At 38.4% G+C, this 17,752-nt stretch overlaps 2 protein-coding genes across 2 annotated transcripts; both read right to left on the bottom strand.

The window, feature by feature from the left end:
* Window positions 1–3,670: 3,670 nt before the first annotated feature.
* LOC131436912 (peptidyl-prolyl cis-trans isomerase 5) lies at window positions 3,671–6,201 on the bottom strand. Its single transcript, XM_058605892.1, has 3 exons — window positions 5,998–6,201; window positions 5,357–5,484; window positions 3,671–4,169 (listed from the first exon to the last, which is right to left on the bottom strand). The coding sequence occupies exons 1-3, from the start codon at window positions 6,070–6,072 to the stop codon at window positions 3,767–3,769; spliced, it is 606 nt and encodes a 201-aa protein (XP_058461875.1). The 5' UTR covers window positions 6,073–6,201; the 3' UTR covers window positions 3,671–3,766.
* A 6,023-nt stretch (window positions 6,202–12,224) lies between these two features.
* On the bottom strand, window positions 12,225–13,110 carry LOC131438087 (collagenase-like). Its single transcript, XM_058607885.1, has one exon. The coding sequence runs from the start codon at window positions 13,104–13,106 to the stop codon at window positions 12,333–12,335; it is 774 nt and encodes a 257-aa protein (XP_058463868.1). The 5' UTR covers window positions 13,107–13,110; the 3' UTR covers window positions 12,225–12,332.
* Window positions 13,111–17,752: the final 4,642 nt, after the last annotated feature.

Below are 17,752 nucleotides of genomic sequence, written 5' to 3'. Positions count from 1 at the left end.
CGGTCGATTGTTGTGCGGTTTCGACGTCATATTCATAGATCCACAACTCATTACCAGTTATGATGCATTCGATGAATGTGGGGTCACTATCTGCGTTGAAAATCATCTCTTTGGCCACATCAACACGACGCTGTTTTTGAATGAAATTCAGCTTTTTTGGCACCAGCCGAGAAGCGACGCGTTTCAAACCCAAAACATGAATGTTATTTTTGTGAAGGTAAGTCGATTTCTATAGACGCGCCATTTTTTCTGCTCCAGTTTCCTGGTAACGTAACGAAACATGAGAGAGAAATTAAATCGGCTCAGCAAGGCTGCTTGAATGGTCGAGCTTTCTGACCCTGTGTGCGGGGTTGGATGTCGAACCCAGGTGGGCTGCGTGAAAGCAAAGACATCATATTAACAAGATATCCAGCTCTCACATTTCCCGAACAAATAATTGGCAACATCCTTTTTTGCGAGCATGTCGCCCTCAGGTGAGTCCGCATCGAATCTCATACACAGAAGTAGGGGAGAGAAATGTCAAATTCGTACGCGCCAAAATAGCAGGGCTGCGCACCCATACCACAGACTAACAGACAGGACACTCAAATTAGATTCTTCAATCATTTTAACGTTCATTTCGAATATTCCTTTATTTGGGACAGTACTCACATGTGTCATGATGGCGCCACGTTACCCTATCAAAAACATCCTGTCTGTCATCTAGACTGTGTTTATTTTTTTCATTTACCAACAGAGTTGCCATTCATACAGAATTACCTATAATGTATTGATTTGTATACGTCCATGTGAATTTCATGCAGGATACAGGTTTAATACATATTGCCAAAACTATATACATAATTGTGCCTACTTCTCATCCTCCAACGCAAGACAAAATCGAACCCGTTTTGTTACAATATTTACTTGCTTCTGGTCTGCCGCCACTTAATTTCGGGTGATAACTACCAACACAACAATAAATAAAAATGAGTCAAATAAATGGTTACCTTCCAACATCGCGAAAAAGTTAAATATATTATCAACGTAATCCAATAATTTATTGTGACGATTCATTTTCAAATATTTTGATGAAATCATGCATCCCTGCAAGCAGCTGATCGGTGTTGACAAACGAGGGGAAACCAACTAGTAAAAAAACTTTTACATAACACAAGGGGTGTACAAATAGTAAATAGTTCGCGCAGTACAATATAGGTGGAGCTAGTGCATAACGAAAAATTTTTTTTATAAGAATTTACTCATACTGTCATGTCTGTTAGTCTGTGCCCATACAATTGACATGACATGTTGAATGAGACGCCGTGCGATGGCGTTGCTGAACTGAAGATTGAGATCGCTCCAAGCTGACAGGGTCTGGTGAAAGGCATCAACTAACCCATCACGCTATACCCGACCCCTAAATTTCGATTTCAAGAACCCTTTGAACTAACCACATGATTCTCATATTGTGCATGTTTTGTTAGTTGATTTGATTTTCTTCACTTCGGTTTCCAGTTCCCGGTTCCGGAAGTACCGGAAATTGCCCAAAAGCTCTCATTTTCTTAGAGATGCCAGAACCGATTTCAACAAACTTCATTTATGGTCTCATAAATTGCTATTGAATTTCATTCGGGTCCGTCTTCCGGTTTCGAAATTACAGGTTAGTGTTTTTGAAATCCCATACCGTCATATAGAACGACGATCCAATAAATCGAAAAATTCTTGTAAATTTGGCACAAAATTATTTCAAGAGTTTATTTTAGCGAACGAGTGAACCAATTTCGGCTATATCAGTTTCTAAATTACCGGTTCCGGAAGTACCAAAAAGGTTGGACACTTCATTTTTTCATAAACGTCTGAGCCTTAAAGTTCAATAAGCTGCTATTAAATTTTATTTGGATCCGATTTCCCGTTTCGGAATTACAGGTGTTTCAAATTTCGAACCGTCATTTACATCGACGATGCAAAATACGATTTTTTTTTTAAATTTGACACAAAACTGGTTGTAATTGATGTTCGTTTCAAATGCTGAACACATGAACCGATTTCAGCTATACCGGTTAATAGTTCACGGTTACGAAGGTACCGGAAAGAAAAAACTCCTGAAACAGAACTGATTTAGTTTCTCAAAGACGCCTAAACCGATTTTCGCAAACTTAGCTTCAAGGTCTTACAGCTCTAAGCTGCTATTGAATTGCATCTGGATCTGACTTCCGGTTACGAAAATTACGAAGTGATGTGTGTGATAAAAATTCCAAACCATAATTAAGCGCAAAGATTAATAAAACGGGAATTGAGACTAAGACTAATCGAGTTCTCTCCAAACTAAATAAAACTTGTATTTGATTTAGTTGCTGCCCGAACCGATATCGGCTATATCGGTTCCTGGTTCCCGGTTTCAGAAATTTAGGAAATGGAGGTAAAAATTCCTACAGTCTGGAAAATCTTAAAAGTTAGAAATCAGGGGGGTCGGTTTCGGATACGCGCTTTTTCTTAAGTTCCAAATCGCGACTATCAAAACTTTTTGTTTGTTTGTTTGTTTCATTTTACTAGCGACTTTAACCGTTTCTGGTTATTTGCCGCACACTATCAAAACTGGAAATGCTCGCCAAACATATGTAAAAATACGGGAGAAAAATAGCGGCATAACTCATAATTGTGGGTAATACAAGAAACTTTCAGAAGCTACCACCGTATAATTTTGTGATATCACGAGAGCTGAACAACATTGGGGGGTCGGGATAGATTAAGGGATTAGTTGTCCTACGTTTATTTAATCTCGGTTTGAACCATCTGGTCTTTCGCCAAGCTATACTTTAGTAGCCGACGTGAACAGATTATATCAGTAGTTGATTAGCACATCTTCTTCCTTCTGGTTGGTGTCACCACTCACCTCACTTCAGATAACGCCGATTGTGGGTGCACAGCAGCTTAGGCTATATTACCAGCTAATTCTCGTTTATAGTGCAGATGACACCATGACACTGAACTACTAGCGAAAAGCTCGCTAAGTGACAACATCAAGTTGCTAAAATACGGATGAAAATCTTTATTTCTCGCGAAATACGTTAGTACGAAATTTATCGTACTAACACGAAACGACATTCTCGCTCGAGAGTCTCATCGGAAGTGCGATTTGAATTTAATGATGCTAATCGAAATTGTTTGCGGAAAATGTTCGAGGACTACTTTTTAGCAATTCAATTGACTTAAACGTGATGATATTATTAGTAAATCATTACAGTTGTTTTCTTCGGCATACATTTCAATGTGATGTTATGCCTCTTCAGATATCAAGAATACGATAAGCTTTCGCAAGCTTTAGCTTCTAAATGTGATTGAATATTTCACTGAACCTTATCAAAATGGTTGAAACATGATAACCCACTAATAAAAGCATTCATTTAGCATTGAACGATTGAACGAAAATTGACATCAAATGAAATAGCTGAAAATACACGCTACAGATTTTACTTACAGAAAACCATTAACCTCAGTCTATATTCTATTCTTCATTCGCTGTGCGGTAAAATCTAAAGTAAAAAGTTTCCAATACTACTCTAACAAAATTATAATTGTGATCGTCTTCTTAGAGGTTAAAATTTTTCAATAACTCGGATCAACCCACTCGCAAAAGTATTTGGATTAAGCAGAATACAATCGTATTTACCAATGAAATAGTCAAATGTTTAAAATCGTGTTTATGTTTTTAATTGCTCTCATTATCTCTTCAATCACATTAAATGCATTTCCGTGGAAGTATCAAACTTAAAACCTGGAACATCTAGTCGCGGGCATCACTCTTCTCCACAGCGAACGGAGCATCGACGGGCAGCGAGCCGGAGTCGGCAATCACAACATCCTGAGAGGGACGGTCCCGGCCGTCAGTGCTGGTGTTTTCGATCTTCCGCACCACACTCATACCCTCCAGCACCTTTCCAAACACAACGTGACGGCCGTCCAACCAGCTGGTCTGCTTCACGGTGATGAAAAACTGCGAACCGTTGGTGTCCTTGCCGGCGTTGGCCATCGACAGCCATCCGGCTCCGTAGTGCTTCAACTTGAAGTTTTCGTCAGCAAACCGCTCGCCGTAGATCGAACGTCCTCCGGTTCCGTCTCCGCGGGTAAAATCACCACCCTGAATCATGAAGTCGCGAATGACACGGTGGAATTTGCTTCCCTTGTAGCTGAAATTAAAACGGAATGGTAATTTAAGACTCTATTTTAAAGTGAGGTTATGTTGGAAAAATTTGCATGCATTAACTGATGATATGAGCGTTCAATTAGTTTTGTGCCCTTTTCACATTTCAAGGTTTAGCTTTTGACAATATAAGTTTCCAAATCTGAAATCGTCCAATAATGACGTTATGACCTGTAAAACATAGCCGAATCGAGACATGATTCGACTTCCGGTGAAACTCTCAACGGGTGAGCACGTTGCATCGTGTTAGTCCGGGGAAAATTCGAGTATTTCGCAAGAAAGAAAGGATTTTCAGCCGTACTTTGACGATTCGACGCAGCCACACAGCGAGATTTTCGCTTGTAGTCAAGTGAAAAGAAAGTCCACTGGACTATAAACGAAAATTAACTGGCAATATAGCCTTAGTTGCTGTGCCATCAATTCGGCGTCATCTCAAGTGAGGTGACGCCAACCAAAAAGGAAGAAGAAGAAAGAAGAAGAGACATGATTCTCCTAATTGCTCGCATTTTATAGGACAGACAGATATCTGATAAAGATCATCAAGGTGAGGTCAACGGCAACATTTCATCAGTAAACCAATGACATTGCTGTTCGCGTTGATAGAAAACGAATCCAATTGAAGTTAAATCCGTCAATATTAGGCAAAACAATTCCCCAATTAGATCGTCCTCAATAAACGGTCCTTAATATAGGAAATTATTTTGTTATCTATGCCCACTTCTCAGAGTTAGCTTTGTTCTGTTTATGTCTAGTTGAGTAAATCATTATTTCAACAATAGAAAAAAGGGGTTGGTTGTTTCGAGATGCTAGTTTGTCATTTCAAATATAACCTTTAAATTTATTCAACCAAACCAGAAATTTAAATGAACAAGAAACGTTGAGAGGAAAACGAAAACTCGAACTTATGGGTGTTAAAGTTAGATGTATCTACTTGTATAAGCAATTACAGTCTTTAGCACAACCAAACGCTGATAAGCATTTTCTGAACAAAACGAATTCTGAAAGGTCATAATAATATACCCGCGCCAATTAATTGCAATTCAGGCTTATCATTGAAATCAGTTTTAATTACCCACATCTCTCCGGAAGCGGAAAAAAGTGTACCGTTGCTCATTGTTCAATCGACTCAATGCCGGCTCTAATTATGCTGCTATGCAGTACTACCACACTTACCCTTCACCCTCAGTCGTTTTTTCCGCTAGTTCTTTAAAGTTTTTCGCGGTTTTTGGGACAGTTCCGCCGAACAGACCAATTACAATGCGCCCCTCCGGTTTACCACCGATGGTTATGTCAAAAAACACCTGCGAATAAAATAAAATAAAACAATTCAAAATAGAACCATCCATTTTAAATAAATCGTATCACGGGTTTTCTGGATATGCTTTCCGGGTTATTGTTCTGTCAGCATCATTATCATATCGGCTTTGTCAAAACGTAAGCGAACTCCTACTCCATACCTAAAAATAAGGCTGAAGATAGAATGCAACTTAAAGGGAAGCAGCCGCTAACAAAGAGACACGTAATCATTGGAAGCCGAGAAGCGAAATGGAAGTAGAAGATAACACGCAGAGATCTTTTGCACAGAACTAGGTTACCGTCCACATATTAAGAGGTTAATAAACTACGCATACTTTGTATAAACTTATAAGGTGGCGTTAAGATTCAATTGAAAACGCGTCCTCAATTGGCGACCGGGATTAAGTCCCTTTGTCGCAAAGCCATTTAAATTGTTTGACAAGATGTCTGCACGAATCGTAGCCGTAATTCAATTTGGGACAATCAAAGTAACTACCATGCGATGACTTGCCACCTACCTTATCCGTGACTTTCGGTCCATCCTGGGCGAATGCTACGACGAGCAGCGCACTGAGCACAACAAAGAGTTTCATTTTTGTTTTGTATTTCACTGATTGACTAAAATTGTTCTAAGGGAAAGAAAAAGAACAAAAACGAGAAACGAAAGCCGAATTCGAACCTCTCCCGTCGGAACCTAACGCCGGATTGATTGCCTCAGCCGCTTCGCAGATGTGTATAAGGGGCACGACCCTACAGAGGATGTTCGATTTGTTCATCCTTAGCGTACAGTTTCGTATCACAGTATGCTAACCATTTTCGGAGAAGGAAATTCAATTTTGACGGCCCTTTTGTTGAAAACAAACTTGGGAACCCTATGAATAATTGAAGCTGAATTGGTATTGTTCAATAATTACAAAAAAGATATTTATAAAATCGAGCAGTGCCTGTAATGAAGGTTCCAAGCGATGGTAATGAAAAAATGGTGACAACAGTAGCCCCGGCGTAACGTTTGGATGTAATTCTCATAGAGGTCGTCGTGAGGCCTGAAATTTGATTCAAGTATTGCATACAAGTCAAATTTTTCAAAGTTAACGTTAAATTTGCGTGAAATGGAATAAGCGATGAAAGATTTTTACAATATTGTGCTTGGTTCTTCTAGTCAATTAGGCTGTATCTTCATATGTTTTCATATTCAAGGTAGTTTAATTGGCAAACCAATTTCCCCGGTTATGAGCTAACTAAGGGTTCGAGTCCTGTATCTACGGTAACACGGTTGTCATTACATAGCTGTCTTCGCATGTCATTTGAACAATCTGTTTTCCTCGATAGATACTGATCAAATTTAAAACAAGCGCAAATCGGCTCTACGTCTCAACAAGACTAAAAACGAATCATTACCATATTATTGTCGGTGTGATAAAAAATAACGATGAACTATTTTTTGAGAAATTGATGCGAGTTCCATTTTAACAGTTTCGATTATGTTTTCCTATATTTCCGGAGTTAGAGACTGCAATGCGTAAAGCCGAAGTAAGTTTCTACGGCTTTAAACTAACAATAGGGTAACAGAGGTATTTTGGCCCACTTTGTAAAAATATACACCAAATGTAGTAATATTATAGAAAAACACTTCCGCAATAGGTAATTTAATGCAACATGGGATACTTAACATCGATTAAATCCATACAGTTTGTTAGGTGGGCCAAAATATATGAAGTGACCAAAATACCTCTGTTACCTTACCTATGCATTGCAGTTTTTTTGAAGATTTTCAGGTTTACACTCATCACTCTATAATGCAGCAACCAGAAGTCGGATCATGATAAAATTTAGCAGCCACCTATGGAACTGTAGGACCCCGCTCAGTTTATAGAAATGAGATTCTAAGAACTCTCATTACAAGGGTTGTTACTTGTGTATTTTGACTTAACATGAAAAAAAACAGCATTATATTCGATCGGAAATGGTTTTATTGTTTTTCAAAATGGTACCCCCAAAACATTGTTTTTGAATGCTTCAACAACTTCTTCTGGAGTACTGAATCGCTCTCCAAGGAAGAGAACGAATTGAAGTCGTTCGGTGCCAAGTTAGGAGTATACGGCGGGTGGCCCATCAATTCAACGTTTTGGATGATTAAATATTCTGTTGTTTGAGTCGATGTGTGAGAGCTTGCATTCAGTGTTGCTAATAGAGCGAGAACCCAGTGCACGCAGAGGATTTTCGAGCGAGTGCGAGGCGTATTCTATCATACTCGCACTCCTCCGCGAACGCTTATGAGTCACTCACAAAAAGGTACATTTTAAACACGAGTGGTGTTTTTTTTATGGGTACGATGAGTGAGAGGCAGCAGGAGTAAACACTTACTGCGAGTTTGCTCGCACTATTTAGATTATGTCCGTACTCCAAGAGCGAGTGACAATCAATACGCATGGAGTGGGAGCACTCTTCCAGTGCGCTAGCAGTATGGCGCACAGGTTGATTTTAATTTTAGTAAATCGAAAAGTATGTGAGCATCATGATAGCCGCACGAGTATGCTACTACTTGACCTCAGCTTATGCTATTAGTATGTAATCTGATCCTTTTTAAAATAATGTACAGTATTAATTAATTAAATTTCATTTGTAGAAGTAACAGGAGTGTAGGGTTTTGCGCAGCGTTTGAACCAGCCCTCTGCTGAGGAACCATTTAGCTGTGGCAAGCATCCTTCTGCAAAAATCAAAGCAATTAAGAAGAGTGGTTATCAAAAACAATGTCATTAGTAACTTAATATTCATTCAGTACCTGTTACTCTGATCGCTCGCAGAACGACCGAGATGTTGGCTACAATAGCATTTGGTAGAACGCTCTTCTTGCCACCGGGTTGGTTTGAACGCTTGTTTGTATTCGCTCTAGCCAAGTGCTGCGAACCTGCTACTTCTGTGTATGAAATTCAAGTTAGTTAGTGTTAATATTTTTGAAACTGTTACACAAATCATGCTTTGATGATGATTATTATTATTGTCATTACTGCTTTTAGTCATATCATGAACGAACTTGATCAGATTGCATATTAGCTCCTCGCGCATCGGACCAAAACCAAATACGCTATAAGAGTACGAGTGGGCGCCAAGTTGTGAGTAAGGAGCAAGAGCGCGAGTGGGAGCGAGTGCGAATATCTATGAGAAACAGCTTCAGTAAGAGTGTGCACACCGACTAGTAGACCAACGAAAGAGTGAGTGGTGGAATATGCACAATAGGAGTGCTCGGTGTTTCATTGCCACTCACAGATGAGCATTGCGATAGCAAAACAAAGGACGAAAATAACCACGGGGAGCACACTCACACGGGAATTTCAGATGTACTGATGGCACATGAGTGAGAATTATCTGCACAATATAAGCGAGCTTAGCAACACTGCTTGCATTATCGTGATGAAGAATGAATTTGCGACTTGTTGCGTTTGTTCTCCTTATTTCACGGAAAACTACTGGCAAACAAATGGTGGTATACCAATAAGAAAAAACGGTCTTACGATCCTCTAAAGCAAGGATAGCAATCCGTTTATACCGAAAAAACAAGCCACCATTTTCTTTGAAGTGTTTCGAGCGCGAACAACTTTCGTTGGATTTTGTTATTCTTCGAAAACCCATACAGACGACTGCAGTTTAGTTTCAGTCTCATATGAGTAAATCCACGTTCCGTTACCTGTGTAGATGTTATAAACTTTCAGCATTTCTTTGCACCAATCGACACGAGTCTTTTTCTGAGCGAATGTCAAATTATGCGGAATTCAACGTAAACAAATCTTTTTCACGACTAAATGTTCATGCAAAATAACATACAAGCTTTTCACACAAATACCCAAGGCTACCTCCATTTCCCGGCACGTTACATGGCGATCTTCCATTATCAGATTTTTCACAGCATCGATGTTTGCTGGCAAAACAACTGGTTTTGGACGACTTTCTTTGAATTTATCGGCAAGGGAACTACAACCACGATTGAATTCGCTATTCCAGTTTTTTACAGTCGTATAAGATGGTGCTACACTACCAGAAGTCGAACTAAGTTGATTGAAGCACCCTTGTCTTGATAATTCACGACGAAAATCGAAATAAATCATTGCACGAAAATGTTCACGATTCAATTTCATTTTTTAGTAAGGTACAATTTTCAACTCAACGATGAAAAAATCATCATTTTTGCGATTTTTTGTTTCAGAATCGTTGCTCAGCAAAATAAATTCAATTGTTTTGCTTGATGAAAAGCATCATTCGAACAACATATCGTAGTTTTTTCGTGGAAAAATATTGAGAAATAAGTCGGTGAAGAGGTATTTTAGGACGCTCCTTTAAAATCATGATTTGCGGTACCCACTGTATCTCAGCGCAGACTAATCAGAAGTGAACAAATCGAAGCAGTATAGTTAAAGTAGAAGTTTTTCTAGACCACAACGTTTCTGTTTGATTTTTTTTTTTAATTTTTGGTGATTGTTCAAAGTGAAAACTACGATTTTTAACGCAAAAATTCGCCATTCTGTAGTTGTGAAACCTCTCCAAATTAACAAACAGCGAAAAGGAAAACGTTAGGGTCTGGTTTTTTATATGTAGAAAGTGTGTGCAAAGTTTGAAAAAAAAAATAAGTTTAAAGGTTTTTGTCTATAAAATCAATGAAAACAATCACCTCTATTCTGTATTTCGATCGAATCGGATTGTTCCTATCAAATGTGAAATTTTGCATTCTGCATCTAGATCGAGTTAGAGTTTTCCATACAAAAGAATAACTTGATCGAATTAGAGAATGCAAATTTTTTCATTCGTTCGAAATAATCCGATTCGATCGAAATTCAGAATAGGGGTGAATGTGTTACTCCAGGGAACCCGTGGGGTCTAACATTTTCAAAAAATCATATTTTTTCTTTTATAATTTATTATAATGAAACATTTCAAAAATGTTTTGTCAAGTTTGTAAGTCAATCGAAGCAGAAATCTTGGACCTGTGTGCCAAACTCTTACTTCTTCGCAGTATAAGATAAGCAAATATAAAGGCCCATAACTTGCTGAGCTTTGTTCCGATAGGCTTGAAAATTTCACCGGACATTCCTGAAATGTTTTACTATAAAAAAATACAAAGAAAATAATAAATGATTTTTCAAAAGTGTGTGTGTGATTTTTTCAAAAGTGTGTGTGACCCTACCCGCCCCTTAAATTACCTAAAACAGACACTTCCTTGCTGCTTAAAAGTACACGCGGAACTTTGGAGAGTTTGAAAATACAGAACAATTTTCGCGCAAACTTTCTTACTGCTCGAAAGTACGCGTGGTATTTTTGACAACTTGAATGTACTGAACAAGTTCCACGTGAATTTTCTCACTGCATAGAAGCTTAACAATGTATTCTAGAAGTAGCTTAGAAGTTCATTCGGTGGCGTCGCACGAATTGGCAAGTGTCAATAATTACTTAAAAACAAGTTATTTCATGAAGTGTCATGCATTTCGTAAGCTGCTTAAGATTTGGCTTTATCCAAACTTTTGGTAAGTTGGGGTCGTCTCCGAGAACAGTGCGTGAGCTTTTCTGTTACTATATGAAAAGTCCCGAGTCACTCACAGAAAAGACATGAATAGTTTCGAACCGTGTTTATTTTTGTTAAGAACAAAACTCCAGATGGCACAATACCAAATTTCATGACAATCTATCCACTGGTGTTTGAATAACAGCTTTTCATCAAGCTATGGAGAATGGCTCACCAGCGCATTCATGCATAAAAGCAACGGTGAAAATGAATGACTTGCAGTACGGATTGGTCCACCATCCCCCGCATTCTCCAGATCTGGCCCCCAGCGACAATAATTTATTTCCTAACCTGAAAAGGTTTCTTCAGGGAAAAAATTTTCGTCGAATGCTAAGGTCATTGCAGAAACGGAAGCCTATTTTGAAGGCCTTGACAAATCTTTTTTTTTTTCAAATGGCATCAAAATGTTGGAGGATCAATGGGTCAAGTGTATCGCTCTATATGGAGATTTAACTGAAGAATAAAAAAGTTTTCACAGTAAAACCCCGACTTTTTCTTTGTTTTACCCTGAACTATTAATTTGTGTGTCGTGAATTCATCGTACTTTAGTATAGATGCGTCGTTACAATTCTGGAAGTGCATAAATTAAACCTTGCACAATCCACACAATATATTAGCGTATGAGAACGATTTTAGATATTCACAAGTGTAAATAAAAAATGTTAGTTTCATTCGTATTCACGTCATCCAGTTATGTCTCTGACATTCGTTAAAGAATCTGAAAACCGTGCAAATTTTTTTACAAGTTTTAAAAATCGTTTTATTTTGAAATGTTGTGATATATTGTCGTTTATTCGAGATACACAAGCCGAAAAGGGATGCAAAGTTTCTCAAACGTCTTTACCGGATGAACGATAGGAAACAAAATACGGTTTTCACAAAGAGTGGTTAAAATTAACAAGCAAAAAGTTTTGCATCTTCGAGTTCAGCCTCAATGATGCATTTTTGAACAAACCCTTTTCGTATTCACGTCTTCCCGTTATGTCTCTGACATTACCCTACCACCTTTTTCATATTTGATTTGTATGACTCTTTGTATTTGATTTTCGATGCGTGTTGACAATTTAGTTAGTTGCCTAGTATTGATAAAACTTTGACGACTTTAATCAATACAATTAATGAATTATAACTTTATAATTAATTGTGGAGTGTGATATGATCTCTAGATGCAGGATCAGTGGAACAATTTCCAAATTTTGTTATTCATCTTTAAGTTTAATGTTCCATGCGCTGTTTGAAGCAAACGGCTAACTACATTTCATTATCCAAAATCAATCTAATCCAAAGGCTTAGTGTATTCTTTCAAAGTCCAGTGGTTTTCCTGATCCAATCAGCAAAAGACGTTACACGGGCAAAGGCAGCCGGAGATCCCAACTCGCAACCAGTAGCATGTCCAAAGCTGACCACACCTACCAGAACATTTGTACCTTCCAGTACCAAAGGACCTCCGGAATCTCCGTTACAAGGTGATTGTTTTGCTTCTCCCCGAGCACAAAGAGTGGATTTTCTGATAACTATTGGGCTATATGTTCTCATACACTCGAGGTTAGTGATCACCTTCAGAGGAGCAAACTGTAACTTCTCAGCTACGTTTCCACCATTTTTCTGTAGTCCCCATCCACTGACCACAACCTTCTGACCGGTAAATTTATCACTGTTTGTAGGTAGCTTAATCGGTTGAATTCTATCACTCAACACAATGGGTGTTGGCAGTTTGATAACGGCTATATCGTTGACGGCAAACAGTGGATTATATCGATCATGACGAATGTATTCCGTTGCGGTTAGCACAACACGACCATCGTTTCCATTATCCACTAAATCAAGCGCTCCCAGAGTAACCTCAAAAGAACTGGCACCTTGGACGCAGTGACCGGCCGTTAGAATCCATTGATCACTCAACAGACTACCACCACATAGAGCTCGTCCTTGTGATAATTGGATCTTTAGAAGAACTTGATACGGAAACTGGCCTACGACCGCCGCTTCTCCGTTGACAATACGAGACGGGAGCTCAGCTGGTGAAGCAGAGTCTATCGCTAGAAAAGCCACGATGACAATAGTTAACTTAAACATGATAAAGATGATACTGTGCTCAGGCAAGTCCAATCCCAGCACTTTTATAGGTATTGAAGAAAAGTTTGACTCATCCGGTGTTTCAAGTGTTGTTTCAACGAGTAGAAAGGGTCACGGAATCCCCCCTTAAGAATCGATAAGACGGGCAAGTGCATCTCCACTCAGCCATATTCGATGCACTATCGAAGAGTATCTTTTGCTATAGTTTAATACTTGAATGATATGAATGCGAACAATCCAAGCGTAGTACAATGCCTTTTCAATATTACTTGAATGGGTAAATCAGTGTAACTAGCGCAAGTTTGAAATTTGAAACGTTTTGTTGTCAAAAGATGGTGCCCTAGATCTGTTATTGTTTATTTCGAGCGCTATTATGTTGGTTCCTATTTTTGAGCTAATGACGCACTTTTTTTTTAAATTTCGAGTCAAATAAAGACCATTTGCGATGGTTTCATGATTTCTATAAAAAAAAAAGCATCAGAAAGTCATCGAATTCATGTTGAGATCTTAATCCAACCGTCAAAACTTGTGAACGCTTGTTTTATCATACAATAAAGGAGATTTTAATGTTATTAGAGCATATTCAGGAGTGTTCTAGTTCTAGATGCATAATTTATGTCAGTTTTAAAATTTAAATCTAGAAATTATAACAAAATAAACTGGCAGCCCCAGCAGCGTTTTATCTGTGTTTCAAATATAGAAAAAATAGAACGGTAGTGTATACCAGTTTTAAATTTGACAGTAGAACTGGTCGAATAAATAAAACTAAAACGGATTGCTGGGGATACGTTTGTTTCAGTTTCATTTACATTATAGACCACTCATATGAATCTTGCAGCTGCTGAATTTGCTCTTAACAAATAAAAACGCGAAAATCGACCGAAAAAGTGTGACAGAAACGACTGAGCAGCGTTGCCAACTATACCGTTTTATCCGATTCTACCGATTTTAGGACTCGATACAGGAATACAGATATGCTCTCTCAAAACACCGATATTTCAATTTTCATACAAATAAATACCGATTTTCAGTTTTTGTGTTTGATTGCATAGAGGTTAACCAGATTCAGCGACCTTTTTTGCTCGCAAAATCAGTTTCCTCAGTAAATCGACGTTTGATTTTTCGAGATAGATATTGTACTGATCGATTTTTCCGCCAAATACAAATTTTTGAAAAAAAAAAACAAACAGTTGGCAGCTCTGCCCCTGAGAGCCATGGGGAAAATTCAAGTGGTTAATAACGGGGCTACACACTAATTGAATAATCGGCAGATGAAAAAGCGAGAAACTCAGTTCGAAATGGTCTTTTTACGCAACGATGTAATGAAATTTATGCATCGACGACGACGACGACGAAGAATGGATATATTTAGAGAATCCAAAACGCAAAAAAGTCATGGGTAACACCAGAACAATCATCAACATCGAGATCTCTAAATGATCAATCATCAACTTCGAGTGCTTTAAATGACGGGTTTTTACAAACTGATTTTTAATTTCAAAATTACTGCGCATAAGTGCAGAAATTTTTCATTTAAGGAGTGTGTTTCTATACAAGACAATGTAAAAACGAACGAAATCCTTTGAACTAGGCATATAATTCGTCCTTTGTGCAGACCTTGTAAGTTGATAGACATAATATTTCCTTTCGAGAATATGAGTATTATGAGAAAGGCATTATTACATGGTCGTCAAATGGTTAGATAACTAAGTCCTCACAAGTTCGTATCTCATGCCTCCCCGAGCGTCTATGATGACATTTGGTCAAAAGAACGGCGTCGGCTGGGTGCTATCGCCTTCTGCGTAGCAGAATTAGAGGGTGCGAAATGGCTTGTAGGTAGGTTTATCATAGTATATTGCAACATGTGATTCTGTTGTTTGTTGCATTATTTGTTATATATTGTATCATTGCATATTATTTCATATATTATCGTCTTATACTATATTTTGTTATGTTATCTTCTGTAGTATTGTATTATATTATATTATATTATATTATATTATATTATATTATATTGTATTATGCTCAGTTATATCGACAACGGGAAGAAGCAGTAAGTACATCAAGGTATCTTACAAGTGAATGACTAGATGAGGGAGTGGATTACCAACCTTAGTTACGTGGGGGAAGCTTGGTGTTTCTCCCTGAAGGTCTGAAATGAGTAAGACGCAATCTTCTAACAAACAAACCATCATGCGGGTTTGCTGGTATAGCGGTATTCGTTATTATATGGCTGGCAGTTCTTGCTGGAAGGCGTCGGGTCCTCAAAACCCTTTTTGGCCATGAAAGCTATCTGATAATCAAATTCTAATCTACTGTAAGTCTACCCGTATACACTGGTAATGCCTTGAACTGATGGTGGCTTCACACATACATACATTATTACACAACCAGGAGGAGTAAAACAGTTTTTTTCTACGGTATTGCTTCTTAGAGCCAGAGCAAAGGCCTTGTATTTGATTTCATTACAATTCGTTGATTGAAAGTCGAAAAATCCACAAAATAAACGTGGGGACTGTAACAGTGAGATGACTATTGGCACAATAACCCTATTTATATTAATAGCAACAACGCTATTATGATGAATTTGATTTATAGAAGTAACAGGAGCGCACGATTATGTATGACTGGAACATAGAGCAGTCGCAGCGTTGTTGCAATCAGGCGCGTACACAGGGGGGGGGGTTAGGGGTTCAAACCCTCCCCCCCCCCCCAAAACAAAAAATTATAACCCATGGGAAACATTGTGATATAAATTGTACATGTGTTGATTTATCACCATGTTCTAAACCCCCCCCCCCCCCCCCCCCCCCCCCCGAAAATTTTCTCTGGCTACGCGTCTGGTTGCAATCATTACATTTTTAATATTGTTATTATTGTCATAATTATTATTAATCACAGCATGAATAATATTACTTCCGGAACAGAAAACCAGGGACCGGTTGTGGCAAATTAAGTTTATATATCTCCCAACTAACAAGTTCTAAAGAGTTTCATGGGATTCGCATCTGTATTTGTCATCACTTATGAACAAATACTCAAGAAATTAAAAAATTTCCACCTTTCGCGCTGTAGTTGCGAATTTTTTTTTCACTCAGTTTAACATATTACCCTGTAACTCCGGGATAGGAAGTCGGGTACAAATCAAAATAGCAGGCTATGGTACGTTTTTATTTGAATTTAAGTTTGTGAAAATAGGTTCAGCCAGCTAAGAAAAGTGAGTGCATATTTTTTCCATTTTTTGCGTGCATATTTACCTGGATTTCGGATCGGGATGATTTTCAATAGCAGGCTCAAGGACCTAATTAAAGGTCTTATTATTTGAATATTAGTTTGTGAAAATCGGTTCAGCCATCTCCGGGAAAAGTAAGTGCATATTTTTGTTACATACATAAACATAGACATTTGCTTAGTAAATCGAGTTGAGTACTCCGAGCCTATGTCAAAAAGTCGGCTTCACAGTGATTGCATAGCCTTTCTGTATGAGAAATACAAAATCCTGCTATGCATGGATATTAATGCATATTTTTAGTTCATTTGCACAATTTCCCCGTAACTCCGGAACCGGAAATCCAGAAGTCCGATCCGGATTAAATTCAATGGCAACCTATGGGGCCAAGATACTTTTCATATGAATCTAAGTTTGTGAAAATCAGTCCAGTCATCTCCGAGAAAATCGAGTGCATACTTTTGTTACATACACACATACATTTTGCGTACTCGACGAACTGAGTCAAATTTTATGTGGCACTCAGCCCTCCAGTGATTGCATACCCTTTCTATATACGACAGGCAAAACCCGCATTTTCAGGTATGGAATTCCACACCCAGATAGTTTCCAGGCGTGGAGTTCAATATACACCAAATAGGGATTCCTCCGCTCCTGATGCTATATGTGTGGTGAGATCAGAGTACAACGATCTTCTCAAACCCGGCGAAACAGTTAATATCGTCCGCTACGTCAACAAGTGATCAATATGAACAACACATTAGTTGAAACACGGCCAGCATGGACACATGCCGCCAAAGTGGTCTAAGAAACAATTTCTACGCTTGATTGGGAACTTCGAACACACTCGCTATATTCACCGGATCTGACACCTTTCAATTATTACCTTTTTCCATCGATGGGACACGCGCTGGCTGAGTAACACTTTCAAACGTTTCCAAATGATGTACGAAAATAGCTCGATGAATGGATGTCAATGAGAGGTGAAGATTTCTTCTGAGATGGTATCCTCTAAATTGCCAAAGAGTTGTACCATTTAGTCTTAAGTACTGTTAAGAAATGCCCTCGGTATCTTTGGGCTAAGACAGTGTGCATTATTTAATATATTAAATAAAAAACGAGATGTAAAACATGTGTTGGAATCGAGAGCCAATACTTTAAATATGTTGCAAATCTTCTTACTGTGTTTACCCCAATCAAACCGAGTAGAGCAGAAAAATATTTTACTCACCAGTTGGGCGCTATTTTGGCAACTGTCATGATAGCAACGCAGTACTAATTCAACTATTCCGGTCGTTAACCGAAAATTGCTGAACCGTGTGGTCGAATGATAACAATAATGCACTTTATTTCGACAGCTTAACGATATAAAGGTATGGAATGTCAAACCAGCGAACAGTTCTCTAGATGTTCTGAA

The sequence above is a fragment of the Malaya genurostris genome, chromosome 3, assembly GCF_030247185.1.
Source record: "Malaya genurostris strain Urasoe2022 chromosome 3, Malgen_1.1, whole genome shotgun sequence".
Classification (NCBI taxonomy): domain Eukaryota; kingdom Metazoa; phylum Arthropoda; class Insecta; order Diptera; family Culicidae; genus Malaya; species Malaya genurostris.
This window is presented reverse-complemented; position numbering and strand designations above follow the sequence as displayed.